Source organism: Xenopus laevis, chromosome 6L, assembly GCF_017654675.1.
Source record: "Xenopus laevis strain J_2021 chromosome 6L, Xenopus_laevis_v10.1, whole genome shotgun sequence".
In the NCBI taxonomy this organism is placed as follows: Eukaryota; Metazoa; Chordata; class Amphibia; order Anura; family Pipidae; genus Xenopus; species Xenopus laevis.
In genome coordinates, this window is record NC_054381.1 from 12,175,094 (window position 1) to 12,191,345 (window position 16,252).

At 40.9% G+C, this 16,252-nt stretch overlaps 1 protein-coding gene across 2 annotated transcripts in view; it reads right to left on the minus strand.

Moving 5' to 3' along the window:
* Positions 1 to 3,670: 3,670 nt before the first annotated feature.
* acvr2b.L (activin A receptor type 2B L homeolog) overlaps positions 3,671 to 16,252 on the minus strand; it is a 109,693-nt gene continuing 97,111 nt past the window's right edge. Inside the window, 6 exon segments of one of the 2 annotated variants that reach the window (NM_001090580.1) lie at positions 3,671 to 4,403; positions 5,374 to 5,504; positions 5,956 to 6,094; positions 7,400 to 7,514; positions 14,440 to 14,588; positions 14,688 to 14,831. In NM_001090580.1, coding sequence (NP_001084049.1) covers positions 4,209 to 4,403; positions 5,374 to 5,504; positions 5,956 to 6,094; positions 7,400 to 7,514; positions 14,440 to 14,588; positions 14,688 to 14,831 — 873 coding nt within the window. In that variant the 3' untranslated portion in view covers positions 3,671 to 4,208. 2 annotated transcript variants of the gene reach the window in all.

The following is a 16,252-nucleotide window of genomic DNA, read 5'->3' on the forward strand; positions in this document are numbered from 1 at the left end:
TCTGATAAACTTCAATCACTCTTTATTACTGTACTGCAAGTTGGAGTGATATCACCCCCTCCCTTTTTCCCCCCAGCAGCCAAATAAAAAAACAATGGGAAGGTAACCAGATAACAGCTCCCTAACACAAGATAACAGCTGCCTGGTAGCTATAAGTACAACACTCAATAGTAAAAACCCATGTCTCACTGAGACACATTCAGTTACATTGAGAAGGAAAAACAGCAGCCTGCCAGAAAGCATGTCTCTCCTAAAGTGCAGGCACAAGTCACATGACTGGGGGCAGCTGGGAAATTGACAAAATGTCTAGCCCCATGTCAGATTTCAAAATTGAATATAAAAAAATCTGTTTGCTCTTTTGAGAAATGGATTTCAATGCAGAATTCTGATGGAGTGACTCTATTAACTGATGTGTTCTAAAAATGATTCTGATGACAGGATCCCTTTAACTAATTATGCTGCACTGATGATATAACAATAGTTGGAGAAACATGCATAAAATGTTATTCTACAATAATATGAGACATACAAATATGTATAATGCGCAATGAGTAACCTGTAAAATATATCCTTAGAAATGGGGCTTAGAAATGTCACAGGGCTCCTTGAAATGTCTCTCATACCCATTTATGACCAGGAACACTGCATTTAAATGTGTGCCTACCAGTAGTTGAATGCAAGAGCATGGTGAATGCAGTGTATTGCTATCAAAACCATCTGCTTTAAAGGGAGAGAGTTGTGTTGATTTATTTTTGTGCACTCTAATGTGATTCAATACGATGAGTAAGCAGTGAAGTACAATTCTCGCTTTGCGTGGATTCCATTGGAGAACTTAGAACTATATATATTAATATATAATTGCTGCTCTCCTTTAGGGGAGGGCTAAGACTCTCTATAAATGATCATTATTCTTTGCCTTTGAAGATGAACACTTGATTAAAACAATGTTCGCCATTATAGCCCTTGTATAGCCACTGGAAGATGTACATTTAAATGCACAAAAGCTTGTAAGGGGAAAAGGATGACTGTATTTCAAGCCACATCTGAGCATTTTTTGGCAGGATTTGGAGTGCTGAACTCTTTAAATAATGTATTTAGACCAAGTGACAATGAAAGGTGCTGAATTTTTCCTATGCGCATGTTATACCCCCTTGAGATTTTACAAATTTTCATATGCAAATTAGGGTACGAATTCAGTTCGAGTTTAAACCAGATCCGGAAGTTTGTAAAGCAGGCACTCAAAGGAGGCAGTCTTTCACCAGTCGATTGGAATCAAGTAAAAGGCATTTATTATAGCAATACATATACGGCCTTACGCGTACACAAACACATAGTCATAGGCTGTAAGTGTTTGTAACGTGAAACGCGTAAGGCTGTATATGTATTGCCTGGTGGAGTGCCTGCTCTACAAACTCCTGGTTTGATCCACTCCCCTTGCTGAAGGCTCGGGGTAGTGCACCTTGGCCTCTTCCTCAATTCGGTGGGTTATTATTTGATGTTGGACCATTGTATATTTGTCTACCTATTTATTAAACCAAATCCGTCATGGAAGATGCAGAAATCAGCCGAATTTGATTAAAAAAAAGTGGATTTGATGCGCTTAGTATATAAGCCCTCAAATAATTGAACCATGATCTAAATCCAATGACTTTTAGTGGAGTGCCCTAAATGAGACTGGCAAAACTACAATTACTATTAAATATTTTAACCAGGTTGCTTTTATACATTTCAGCCCTCTAAAATTCCATCACGTCTGAAAAATAATAATGGCAACATGTCATTACTATTAAAAAAAAAATCGTGAAGAACGATAAACTATGCAAACATATTGGGCATATCTTCTTAGTGAATAAAGGTTGTCCTTTAAGGGTCACTGCACCTACTTCAGAGGTGGTCAGAACTACGTGTGCCAAGGTCCTTAAGAATATTCTGATCCAGAATTCAACCTTAAAATGTATAAATTTGATTAATAAAATATATAACCAGGGCAAGAAGGGGCGGGGTTCCTATTTTTAAAGGCTTACTGACTTTTGAAACATGGATAGTAAAAAAAGAATACAGAGGAAACGTGAATGATACCCAGCAATGTTATTTAGACAATTCATCTACAAATGTGTACAATTATTTACAGTGGTGCTTTTATAAAAAAAAAAAAACAAAGGTAGCACTTCCTAAAAGATTTTGAAAATTATTATTTTTTTTTTTTAAAACGTTTTCAGTTTTTCTTAAAACTCCCTTGTCAGAAAAGCCAACTTACATTAAAATATACTTACTACAAGACAACACAACTAAAAATATATAATAAAACTTATACAGGTATAAAATTCTGAGGTATTTCTGGTTTGAGGTGGTCTATGGTCATGAGATTTGTATTGTGATTTTGTTTTTTTTACCTTTTATTTTTTTTAAATCTTTCTTTCGTTTATCATTGGCAGGGCCGGAGTTAGAGGTGTGGGGAGACCAAGGCTGGCACCCCATAATACCAGGATGTACAACATGCAACCCGTCCATTGTTATTAAACCAAACAGTAGATTGGAGAGCAGCAGGTAGGACATACTTGATGTTTATACTGTACATATAACGAATAACCAGGAAACAACATGGAATCTCCTTTGTTATTTTAACAGTTTACTGGGGGCCGAAGGCAAATACCCTTTCTGCCCTACCCCTAAAACCGGCTCTGAACATTGGCCACCAGCCTTTGCTTGATCAACAGCTACCGCTCAAGTCGGTGGTTGATCCAGCACAGGATTAGAGAGGCCTCGGAAGCCACGGAAATCTGAATGCTTTTACGGTTTGACAACATTGCTTGTTTTTTTTAGATGAACATAAAAAAAATGTATGCAAGTGTTTGATAATCAGCAGCATCAGAAAAATTCACGGACTTGAGCAAGATAATGTCAGATCTTGTGGGTTCTCTGAATATGCACCAAGCTAGATTTAAACTTAGAATACAGAGAAAGAGAGCCTTACACCAAAGAAGAAATGGAATCCTTTTTCCTCCGCCAGATGTTTTGAGATTAAATCAAGTGGTCTAATGTTTGGTAAGAGCCCCCAAAACATGGTTGCGGATATAAAAAAACATTACATCTAGGACAAAAACCATATGTGATTCCCCAACCTTTGCCTCACTGCCCTTCAGGTTGGGCTTCCAGTGGTATCTAGGAGAGCAAATAAGTTCTCACCTTGAAATTGGACTTCAACTATTTTGAGCCCCCCTAGATGGTCAGCCCCACAGTTTGGAAACCTCAGGTTTAGGCCATGATTAATTTGGGCCATGTGCCACTAGAGCATGATGGTTCATTCTGCTCAGCAGAAATATTACTATATATTATATCCAGAAATTCTGGTACTGTCACAGGCAGCGAATATATATTTTAAACTGGTGTTTGCATAAAAACTGCCTTTGGTGCACAAAGATTTTTCACACTGAGTCATATTTTTGTGTTACAATAGCCAAAAAGCATCAAGAACTCCCTTCTCTGTACCGCTGTTTCGCAGCAATGCTCTGCACTGGACAATAAAAGCATCCTTCCCCTTTAGAATATTTACCTGAGAAGTTGCTCCACAGCAGTTAATGCTTTTGCCAAATTCTACAAAGGGCACCCAACCCCACCCTCGAATCTACCCTGCCCACACCTAGAACCTCCCAAACAACTTAGTTCTCACAAATGAGAACATTCACTTCCAAATTCCTCTGCGTGTTACACCCGTTAGATCCGTTTAAAAAAAAAAAAAAGACACAACAGATTTTTTGGTGTGTTTTTTGGAACACACTTTCTAAACTAAGAGGGTGATTATGGTGGTTGGGATAAAATCCTTGTTTTCAGAAGGGGTATCCTGTGTAACAGTCTTCAGCGTACTACAAAGTTCTGCAGCATTTGCTTGACTTAGGTGTTTTCCTATGGGTCCTCTTCTGAGATAAAGGAAACCAGGAGAACATTCTCTAGAAATGAGTTTGTTGAGGTTCTGAAGTTCCTGCACCTATTGGCATTCATAAGTCGGCACCTGAATGCTTGCTGAGATGTCTGTTTTTGCTTTTTTTTTTTGTTTTTTTTTTTAATACTTTCGAATGACGTGCTGGTAAAATTGATCCGATCCAAGTAAAATCCAAGAAAAAAAATATTAAAAAGTCAAGATAAAATAGCAGCTGCATTCGTGAGTTTTTTATTTAAAAGTCACTGAGTCTGGAAAGACCAAAGAAACCTCAGATACTGGACTCTTTGGGCGGCAAGTCCACATTGGTGACAGATGTAACAATGGATACAAGGCAGTCCGAGGTAGTGCCGTTCACTGATTTACGGATTTGGGAAATACGCTCCTCTACGCAGCCTGCCGAAAGCCGTGCTTCCGCATCATGGTCCCAGCATTCTTCAATGGTGACGCACAGTTGGGCCAGACCCTGTTCAGGTAGAAAAATGGATGTTTCAGAAAATTTTTCATAAAAGCTAGGTCAATACATGGTTATATATTTGATCACGGAAAAATTCAATAAAACTGAGCTAAAACCCATATTGCTCAAATTTTTAGGGCTTTTTCCTCAAATTGCTCAAATTTTTCTGACTTTTTTCCCCGAATCAATAGATTTATCCCAGTTTTTGCCGAAACCCCCTCAAAAAAAAGTCGTATTTGGATTTGGGCTTTTTGCAGCATCGTGTATAATAAATCTCAAAAAATTCTAGTTTTTTTTCCTCTAAAAATTTGAGTTTTCTAGATTTGTTTTAACATTTGGATTTTAATAAATAATGTAATTTAAATTCTGCTTTCCTAAGATGCCCTTATATTGGCTGAAATTTGCTCTAGATCATGTCTACAGTTGATTGGCTCATGTATAAGGGAAATCGATCAGCCTGCCTGACCAATATTCCTGGCCAGATATCTACTGGGCAAGTTAGAAAATCCCATCAGATTAGGTGCTCTCCCGATGGACTTCCCAACGCACCTATTATGATGGCCACGACGCTGGCAAAGTCAGACAGTTATTGGTTATGACCACCAGCCAAGCAGATTTATACACATATGCTCATCAAATATCCACCAGTCCAATCAAAGGCATAACAATGGTATGCAGGACCCCCAGAAAAAAAATCTTTTGAGGGGCCCACGCACACCTCTCCTTCCAACTACCAGCCCAGAGGTTTCCCCCTGCTCCCTGCCACAAATGCAAATGATATAAGACATCGTCCGGGAAGGGTGAATTTCTTAAAAGTCATAAAGGAAGCAGAACCGATGGTCCCGGCCCCCCAGAGACCACGGGGTCTGCTTCCTCTAGTGTTACATCAATAAGTCCAATGAAACCAGTACAGTCTTACGGATTTTATCATACATTCCAAAGAACTTATAAGGAGTCTAGTCTACACAATAAGCCTTACAGGGTGTTTCAGCCAGTGGTCTTTGAATACAGGGCGTATCTTCTTGTGAACGACAACTTCTTGCAGATCCTCTAGGGAAGGATGTTGCCCAATCTCTTCTTCGAATGGGAGCAGATACTCATCTACTGGCCCTGTCGACAAGGATGAGTAAAAGTCAGTTTAACGCAGCGAAGTACAGACGGTTTCCTAAAGCGTAAATAGAGTCAGAAATGATTTTGCCTTTGGAGCTTATTGGTAGAGGAATGCAAATACCAGCTAGCTGTGGTTTTGCCCATGGCCCTGCATGAAAAAGCATGAAGGCCCAGGCCAGCAGTCACCTTTTTTGATAGAAAACATCTGATCGGTTACTAGACCTGGAGCAAACATTACATTTATGGTTATAAAGTATAGCAGATATGATGTTAATATTCCACATAATGTTCAGGAAATATGCTAATAATCCAGACTTAACAATAAAACAAACCCAGTTTTGCTGTATTTTATTTATATTAAACACAATCCACTGTACCTGAAAAGCAGCTTACAGTTATTATACAGTCGAAAGCTTGTAATAATGACCACAAGGGGGTAGCAAAGACTCACCATCTGCTGCTGTACATCGGGATACTATTTCCCAGAGTACCAGTCCCATGGCATACATATCTATCCTGAGAAAGGAATCTCGCTGAAAGTTAATTGCTCCCTCTAGAACCTCAGGAGCCATATACCTCCTGGTGCCAACCTAGAGAAAGAACATTTATTAAAGTATAACCGTCGGGCTTTTTAGTATAATTCAGATCTACCACTTTCTGTATGTAAAGGAGCAGTAACGGCAAAATGGTAGTGACAAATATATGATATATAGGATGTAGTAATGCACAGGCCGTCCCGAAACCCATGAGAGCCGCGGGTCAGGGCCGGTTCCTGCACAAAATCTTCGGGTCTTGGGCGGGTCTGGATTAAGCTCTTCTCCTGCTCTTCCAGTCTGTGACCTAGTACTGCTGGCTTCCCGAGCCTAAATTTATAGGCTCCCGCCCCACAGTGACATCACAAAAGGGGCGGGATGGGCACGGCTTTATAAATAGAGGGGGAACAGCAGGCTGGGCCAGATACGGGTTGGGAGGGTGCCAGTTAGGGTCGTGTGTAAGTGGAGAATTTCTCAACTCACACACCACTAATAGGTTGCTGTGTAGCCATGGGGGCAGTCATTCAAGTTAAAGGAGAACTAAAGCCTACAAATGAATATGGCTGAAAATGCCATATTTTATATAAAAAAAATTTACTGCACCAGCCTAAAGTTTCAGCTTCTCAATAGCAGCAATGATCCAGGACTTCAAACTTGTCACAGGGGGTCACCATCTTGGAAAGTGTCTGTGACACTCACATGCTCAGTGGGCTCTGATTGGCTGTTGAGAAGCTAAGCTTAGGGCTCGTCACTAATTATCCAGCAGAAAATGAGCTTCCCTGGCTGTAATATAAGCTGATGCTACAGGTTTGCTGATTATTAAATTCTGATGCTAATTGCACTCTTTTCTGTGCTGCCATGTAGTAATTATCTGTATTAATTACTAATCAGCCTTATATTGTGACATTTCTATTCTATGTGTACTGTATATTGTGAGTGGGTCCCTAAGCTCAGTAAGTGACAGCAGCACAGAGCATGTGCAGTGAATTAGCAGAAAAGAAGATGGGGAGCTACTGGGGCATCTTTGGAGACACAGATCTTTACTGCTAAAGGGCTGTGGTTGCCTTGGGCTGGTATAGAAGCACAAAACATAATGTACAACATTTCTAGCTACTTCTTTAGTTAGGCTTTAGTTCTCCTTTAAATAGGGCAATGGGGCATAGGATCAGATAAGGTGTACAGAAAACCGGTTTCTGACTGGAAACTGTGGCTTTTTTTATTTTTCAGGCAAGAATCCTACCCACGAGGCACAAGCAGCACAGTTCTGCTGGAAGGAATGCGTGTGTATAAAGACATCATACCTCTTGTACACAAAGGTATTTAGCATTTTTATTACAGATTTATTGCTGCGCAAGTGATTACCTGCCCGTGTGTATCTCCCGGAGGTTTTCCAGGCTCAAATCGTACGGCCAGCCCGAAGTCTGCTAATATCGCAGTCAGGTCGTTTCTTAGCAATACATTCTTACTTTTAAAATCTCTAAAATGGGACAGGAAAGAGACAGAAAAAAAAAAATTCAATTAACATACAGAGAAGATTCCCTATCTGGATAAAAGCAGTGTTGGATTAGGGTGTCTGGGAAGCACTGAGCGTAATAATAACTTTGTACATTTATTAGCCTTCCTCCCTCCCCCTTTGGGGCACTTGTGATTTGGGAGCCCATCACAAACCCCCTTGCTGCCCTTCCCTGGTGTTAGCCAGGCCATAATCCCTGTTTCTGTCATCTTGTGCATCTGGTTACAGGCCCAGATTTGTGGCGAGGCCACAAAGGCCAGGGCCTAGGGCGGCAAGTTGTTAGGGGCGGCATGTCTCCCAGCCACTTGCTGAAGAGCACCAGTGCTCCGGTACGCCGGCAATCCATATAGTGGTGTGGGAGGTGCGCGGCCTGACACTAGGACCACGCAGTGTAATCCGGCCCTGCCTGGTTATAAATGCAGCCCCAGCAAAGGGTACAAAGAAAGATAGTATCTGCTGCCTGCCATTAATACGGCACTATAAGGTTTGACTCCAGCCAGCCCCCGTCTCAGGTGGACTCAAATGCTCTAAATTTGAGATGTGTAATCGCCGGTCTTTCATCTCTTGTTGAACTGCTCCCAGAATGCATACAGAACTTTTACCATCATAACTACCCATTGGCAATAATGCCCTGGCTAGAATCAAACCCAGGACCCTTGATATGGTGGGGACTTAGGTTTCATTCCAGCCAGAGCACGAGAGCCATATAATTATTACCTTTGCATTTGTTTTTAGATGGGGTCAGTGACCCCCATTTGAAAGCTAGAAAGAGTCAGAAGAAGAAGAAGGCAAATAATTGAAAAAAATCAATGTCAATAGAAAAGTTTCTTATAATTAGCCATTCTATAACATACTAAAAGTTAACGTAAAGGTGAACCACCCCTAAAAGTTTGTTAGTTAAACATATCATATAAGAGGAACCAAAGCAGTTGCACTTTCCTCTTCCTCCTTCTCCCCCCCCCCATACACGGAGAACACTGGTTGCCAGGCAACATCACATATTCCCATCAGGACAGTTCATTGATAAGGAGAGGCTATATCTATTTAAATAGAGTCCAAATAACATAGCATTAAGGGGCACTGATCCCATAAATCCAGCAGGGCCGGCACAAAAGAATCCTATTTAAGTCCCTGGCGGCATCCACATACTAGCTGTGAGTTTTGTGCCTTATAAGGGGAAATAAATGGGGGGGCATTTAGTCACTAGATGGCATTTTTTAAACTCCCTTCAAAGATATATTAAAAAACAAAAAAACAGATAATGATCAGTCTTACCTGACAGTCTATATTTTTCTATTCTGTACATATAAAATTCTCTTTTTTGAAAACCGGGACTTATATGTTAAAGGGCCAGTAAACCTTGGTTTCATCAATTCCGCCTTATATGTTTGCCTAATGGAACTATTTAAACCTGAACCTAAATTTATTTTCTATTTTTCAGTCTTGCATAAGAAACAATGGTCTCTTAGTCTGGAGAGACTCCTTCCTGCCATATACCTCCCACAACGAACCTGTTCTGTTCATAATGCCACTAGAAAATGCCAGGAGACTGAGACATACTGTAGTATGACTGCTCATAGCCTGTATATAGAACTATGGCAGCATAGGTATTCCCCTGTACTAAGCACAATTCAGCAGGAACATCCCCTACATTTGCTCATAGTCTGTACAGAGAGATTCCATAAAACTATGGCAGCATAGGTATTCCCCTGTACTAAGCACAATTCAGCAGGAACAGCCCCTAAATTTGCTCATAGTCTGTACAGAGAGATCCCATAAAACTATGGCAGCATAGGTATTCCCCTGTACTAAGCACAATTCAGCAGGAACAGCCCCTAAGTTTGTCGTAGTCTGTACAGAGAGATTCCATAAAACTATGGCAGCATAGGTATTCCCCTGTACTAAGCACAATTCAGCAGGAACAGCCCCTAAATTTGCTCATAGTCTGTACCGAGAGATCCCATAAAACTATGGCAGCATAGGTATTCCCTGTACTAAGCACAATTCAGCAGGAACAGCCCCTAAATTTGCTCATAGTCTGTACAGAGAGATACCATCAGACCCGGACTGGCAATCTGTGGATTCTGGCAAATGCCAGAGGGACTACCCTAAGATGCCATAGAAAGTGACTATTCAGTGGGTTGGTGGGGATCAGAGTGGGCCTCTCTGTACTTGGAATGCCAGGGCCTATTTTGACTCCCAGTCCAGACCTGTATACCATAAAACTATGGCAGCATAGGTATTCCCCTGTACTAAGCACAATTCAGCAGGAACAGCCCCCTAAGTTTGCTCAGCCTGTACAAATAGAGCAGCACTGTTTTAACATATGAAGAAGCAATTTCTTTAGAAGACAAAAATCCCTCTGAAAAGCAGTGATATGGTTAGCAAATATTCAATTGTATTTATTTGCAGTGCTCAGACAATAACCATCTATGGCCTTAAGCATTTATTGTATCTGAAAAATCATTCAAACTGATCAAAGCTGAAAGGATGAAATAGAAACTCTGATGATAATGAGAAAGGAAAATGACTCCTGACATCTCTCTTGATTAATTTATATTGCCAGAAAAAGATGTTGGGGTGGGTGGATAGATCCTGCTTATAAATAAGGCTTGTCTTGCGTTTATATCCGTATAGTATAGGGATGCAAGGAATCCAGGATTTGGTTTGGGATTCGGCCTTTTTCAGCAGGATTCTGATTCAATCAAATCCAAGTGCCTGTCTGAACCGAATCGGAAAAAATCACGTGACTTTTCAGCACACAAACAAGAAAATAGACATTGTTTAATAGGGATGTAGCGAACGGCGGAAAAAATGTTCGCGAACATATTCGCGAACTTGCGTCAAAAATGCGAACGGTTCGCGAACGTCGCGAACCCCATAGACTTCAATGGGAAGGCGAATTTTAAAAGCTAGAAAAGACATTTCTGGCCAGAAAAATGATTTTAAAGTTGTTTAAAGGGTGCAACGACCTGGACAGTGGCATGCCAGAGGGGGATCAAGGGCAAAAATGTATCTGAAAAATACATTGTTGACACAGCGCTGCGTTTTGTGCTGTAAAGGGCAGAAATCACACTACGTCACTCAGGTGATGTTTCTGGACACGGAATGTGAAAAAGCTCACACAGCTAGGTGGCACTTGGTTAAAGACTGGGCAAACAATGCCTGCAAGGGCAACGTATACAGTAGTGGGTACGGAATATATTATTGCTGCTGTAAAAACATCACTCAGGTGATGTTTACGGACACGGAATTATTATTGTTATTTAGACAGAATGTGAAAAAGCTCACACAGCTAGGTGGCACTTGCATACCTCCCAACTGTCCCTCTTTTGACCACTCAACCCCCTGTCCCTCTTTTGTACTGGAAAGTCCCTCTTTTCTCTGCACTGAACAGCCAGAAAAAAAACAGTTTCTAACTTAATTAGCTTTTGGCAGAGAGCTCAGAACAGCTAACAGGTGCAAATAAGATACTTTGTAACAATTTTGACTCTGGTTGGTGCTGGTAGTGGTGAACTACTAGGAGGAGCAGCACACCAGTCCCACTCCCCAACACAGCTAGACTAATAGCACTGGGCTCTTATAGTAGCAAAGTAAAAAAACAAAAAAGAAAATAAAAGCAGTCCTTACAAGGACTATTGGGTTATTACAGCAGTCAGCAGATGAGAGATCAGCAGCAGTGCCCACAGCAGCTACATACAGAGCACTGCAGTAGAAGGTAGATTACTAGCCAGCAAAGCTACCTAACCTAAAATGTCCCTCAAATCCCTGCAGAGTTCTGTCCCTACAATACAGAGCAGTATCAAGTAGATTACTAGCCAGCAAACTTACTATCAACTGTCCCTCAAATCACTAACAGCTCTCTCCCTACACTAGCTCTTCCAAGCACACACAGGCAGAATGAAAAAACGCTGCAGGGCTTCAGTTTATATATGGAAGGGGAGTGGTCCAGGGGGTGTGGGGGTGGTCCAGGAGGGAGAGCTTCCTGATTGGCTGCCATGTATCTGCTGGTCTGGGGTGAGAGGGCAAAAATAAGCGTCAGCTAAGGCGAACCCAAATTGGCGAACGTCGCGCGACGTTCGCGAACATTCGGCGGACGCGAACAGTCGATGTTCGCGCGAATTAGTTCGCGGGCGAACAGTCCGCGACATCCCTATTGTTTAACCACGCATGCTCTCTTTCCCCCTTAATTTACATATGCAAATTCGGATACGGTTTGGTATTCGGCCGAATCTTTCACAGAGTATTCGGCTGAATCCTAATATAGTGGATTTGGTGCATCCTAAGTACAGTAGACTGGAATGTACATAAGTTCCTTTTGGACTTAACTTTTGGAACTTATCTGGAGATGCCATACTGCCACCCACTTGGTTCCTAATTTCAGAGTTTAAAAGAACAGAACCTGCCATAAAATGGGTAGGACTGGGGCAGATCGAAGAGAGGGAGGATAACGGGCTGGGTCTAATTATTGAGCGTTATTGTTTTTAACATTTTGATAGTAAAAAGCAGCATCCTTGGAGGAACATGGGGTGCTGCTCCTACTCAAATGCTTGAATGCAAACATACAGGCAAGGAAAGCTTTGTTCAGCTCAATAAACAATGTCCACATAATGTAGTGGGGATATATTGGGGTGTGGGGGTACAGTCAGGGGAAACATGCCGTTCTACGTGGAGTCTTGCAGAGCAGCAGTAGTATATGGGGGAAAATAATAGCACTAATCATTAGCTGCTCACACTATTCAGTATGACAGCTATACAGATGCTGCCCCAGCTGCTGGTTTATGATTGAGGCCGCATGTAATAATGTTGTGATTCTCACTGTATGATGTGATCAGATACAATGATGCCGCTATACACACAGATATGATGTTACAACACGCTCATACATGTTTCGTTTTGCAAACGGTTACTATCGCTTTGCTTTTTGATTTTTTACTCCTTATATTATTTGTGTTTCTTTTCTACACCAGTTGTGTCTTTTTATAGTTTGCTTGTTCCATTTCACTTGTCGATGCCATCCCACTACATTGACGTAATCTGACGTCATCGCCTTCACTTTCCTGCTTCGTTTTCCGAAGTCGCCCGATGTTTCCTCACGAGGCAGCTTAGGGAAACGAATCGATCCAAGGGGGAGATTAGTCGCCCCCCCGAAGAAGAAGAGATTTGTCTCAGGCGACCCCAATCGCATCGCGTGTCCTGTGAGTGTGAGTATCCTTCAATGTTCTCTCTATATTTTGGTACTTTGCACCCAGACATTTTTTTTTTACTATTTCTACGAGTGCCAGCATATACTATGTGCACAGTATATATATATATATATATATACACAGACATATATACATACATACATACATAATACATGAATATCTTGTATATTATATCCTTATAAACAGTGAGTTCTGATGTCATCAGTTATAAACGGTGAGTTCTGATGTCATTTCTGTCACATGACTCCCTAAAACTTGTGTATTATAATAAATAAAGTACCCCCTCTTGTAAAATATAAGGATATTATAAGTTACCGAGGAGTTTCATGACCATATAAAAACACGAGGCCTTCCGCCTCGTACTTTTATATGGTCATGAAACTCCTCGGTAACTTATAATATCCTTATATTTTACAAGAGGGGGTACTTTATTCAATATATATATATATATATACACACACATACACTTTTTTTACAGAGTAGAAAATGGTGATTTTGTGGAAATCGGAGTAATAAATTTGGGCCGACACATAAAACTCTTTTAGGAGCGATTGTAACGACTCCACACAAGGCTGAGAAATGGATGAAGGAACTAATCTGTCACACAACTCCTGATCAGAGAGCCCATTACCCAGAGAAAATCTCTTTTCCCAGCTTGAGTCCCACTCTTCCCGCACTAGGCGGCCATTACAGCAAGAGATAACAATGTTTTTTTCTAGGAGGATAATAGGAAAGATGAAATATAAGATAGCAGTCTCTCCTGCAGTGAACTGTCCAGATAATCCCTGTAGAAGGGCCCTAACAGATAACGTGTAAACATTGTATAGGAAAGTAACTAAAACAGATGAATGTCATGGATAACAGAACCGTAAATTCCCTGAATAAACATTCAATGTTTCTGCCCTCTATAACTCAGCCTGCAGCCTTGTGTCTTTATATGGTCACAGAACAACCCCTCAGTGACTTCTAATATCCTTATCATTTACAGTAGGGGGTACATTATCCCTTATAATACATGAGTGATACTCAGAGTTCCTGTATAACTCAGCCTGCAGCCTTGTGTCTTTATATGGTCACAGAACCCCTCAGTGACTTCTAATATCCTTATCATTTACAGTAGGGGGTACATTATCCCTTATAATACAGGAGTGATACTCAGAGTTCCCTGTATAACTCAGCCTGCAGCCTTGTGTCTTTATATGGTCACAGAACAACCCCTCAGTGACTTCTAATATCCTTATCATTTACAGTAGGGGGTACATTATCCCTTATAATACATGAGTGATACTCAGAGTTCCCTGTATAACTCAGCCTGCAGCCTTGTGCCTTTATATGGTCACAGAACCCCTCAGTGACGTCTAATATCCTTATCATTTACAGTAGGGGGTACATTATCCCTTATAATACATGAGTGATACTCAGAGTTCCCTGTATAACTCAGCCTGCAGCCTTGTGCCTTTATATGGTTACAGAACCCCTCAGTGACTTCTAATATCCTTATCATTTACAGTAGGGGGTACATTATCCCTTATAATACATGAGTGATACTCAGAGTTCCCTGTATAACTCAGCCTGCAGCCTTGTGCCTTTATATGGTCACAGAACCCCTCAGTGACGTCTAATATCCTTATCATTTACAGTAGGGGATACATTATCCCTTATAATACATGAGTGAGACTTACCTGTGAGCGATTGCAGGTTTGTGCCCTTCCCCTTTACAGCGGGGCACATCTTCATGTAAGTAGGCCAGCCCACGAGCCATTGTTTCTGTTATGTGACACAGTTCATTCCAGCTCACCAAGTTCCCTTTCAGGTAGTCCGTCAGAGAACCCTGCATTACACAGACACAGGAAAGGAAATATCTCTATAAGAGGAATAGTTCACATCGGGGGTTATTTTGGAATTGCAGATGTGCCAATAGAAGACCTGCCTTATCATGAAATGCAGTGATGAGCCACAGCTCCATCTCCAGGTTGCTTCCCCTCTTCTCAGCGGCAATGAACTCCAATAGGTTTTCATGTTTCATGCCCGGCGTGGTGAAGATCTCTTTCTCACACTGCCACGACTGCTTATCCTAAAAGAAAAACGGGATTTTCTTTATGACTGTGGGGTAACTAAATAACCCCCCCCCCCCCCACATCCACCCGTTTCTATGAGAATTGCCTGCACCCACTGTTGGCAGTGTAAATCACGCATTGGGTAAATTTATTACACAGGTATGGGACCCTTTATCCAGAACACATGGGACCTGGGGATTTTCAGATAACGGATCTTTCCATGATTTGGATCTTCATACCTTAACCTACTAGAAAATCATGTAAACATTAAATAGGCTTCCAATAATGATGAATTATTTCTTAGTTGGGATCAAGTACAGGTATGGGACCTGTTATCCAGAATGCTTGGGACCTGGGGCTTTCCGGATAAAGGATCTTTCCGTAACTTGGATCTAGTACACGAAGTCTACTAGAAAATAAAAACATTTAATAAACCCAATAGGCTGGTTTTGCTTCCAATAAGGATTAATTATATCTTAGTTGGGATCAAGTACAAGTTACTGTTTTATTATTACACAGAAAAAGGAAATAATTTTTACAATTTTGGATTATTTGAACAAAATGGAATCTATGGGAGACGGCCTTTTTGTAATGTGGAGTTTTCTGGATAACAGGTTTCCAGATAATGGATCCCATACCTGTACAAGGTACGCTTTTATTACAGGTATGGGACCTGTTAACCAGAATGCTCGGGACCTGGGGTTTTCCAGATAACTGATATTTTCCGTAATTTGGATCTTCATACCTTAAAGGCAGAATTCAGGGGTAAGACTTATCAGGGGGGAGGCAGGGAGGGGGGCCAATGGGGACCTTACATTGTGGGTGGGGGGGGTTAGTTCTCCTTTAAGTCTGCTAGAAAATCATGTAAACATTAAATAACAGGCTGGTTTTGCTTCCAATAAGGATTAATTATATCTTAGTTGGGATCAAGTACAAGTTACTGTTTTATTATTACACAGAAAAAGGAAATCGTTTTTAAAAATTGTGATTATTTGGATAAAATGGAGTCTACGGTAGACAGCCTTTCCGTAATTTGGAGCTTTATGGATAACAGGTCTCTGTATAATGGATCCCATACCTGTATTACAGAGAAAAGGAGATGGCCTTTCCGTAATTCATAGCTTTCTGGATAACGGGTTACCAGATAACGGATCCCATCCCTGTACAAGGTGCAGTTTTATCATTACAGAGAAAAAGGAAATAATTTAAAAAAAATTGGATTATTTGGATAAAATGGAGTCTATGGGAGACAGCCTTTGCGTAATTTGGAGCTTTCTGGATAATGGGTTTCTGGATAACAGACCCCATAATTGTACAAGCTACTGTTTTATTATTACAGAGAAAAAGGAAATGATTTTAAAAAATGTGGATTATTTGGACAACATGGAGTCTAAGGGAGATGGCCTTTCCGTAATTCATAGCTTTCTGGATAACGGGT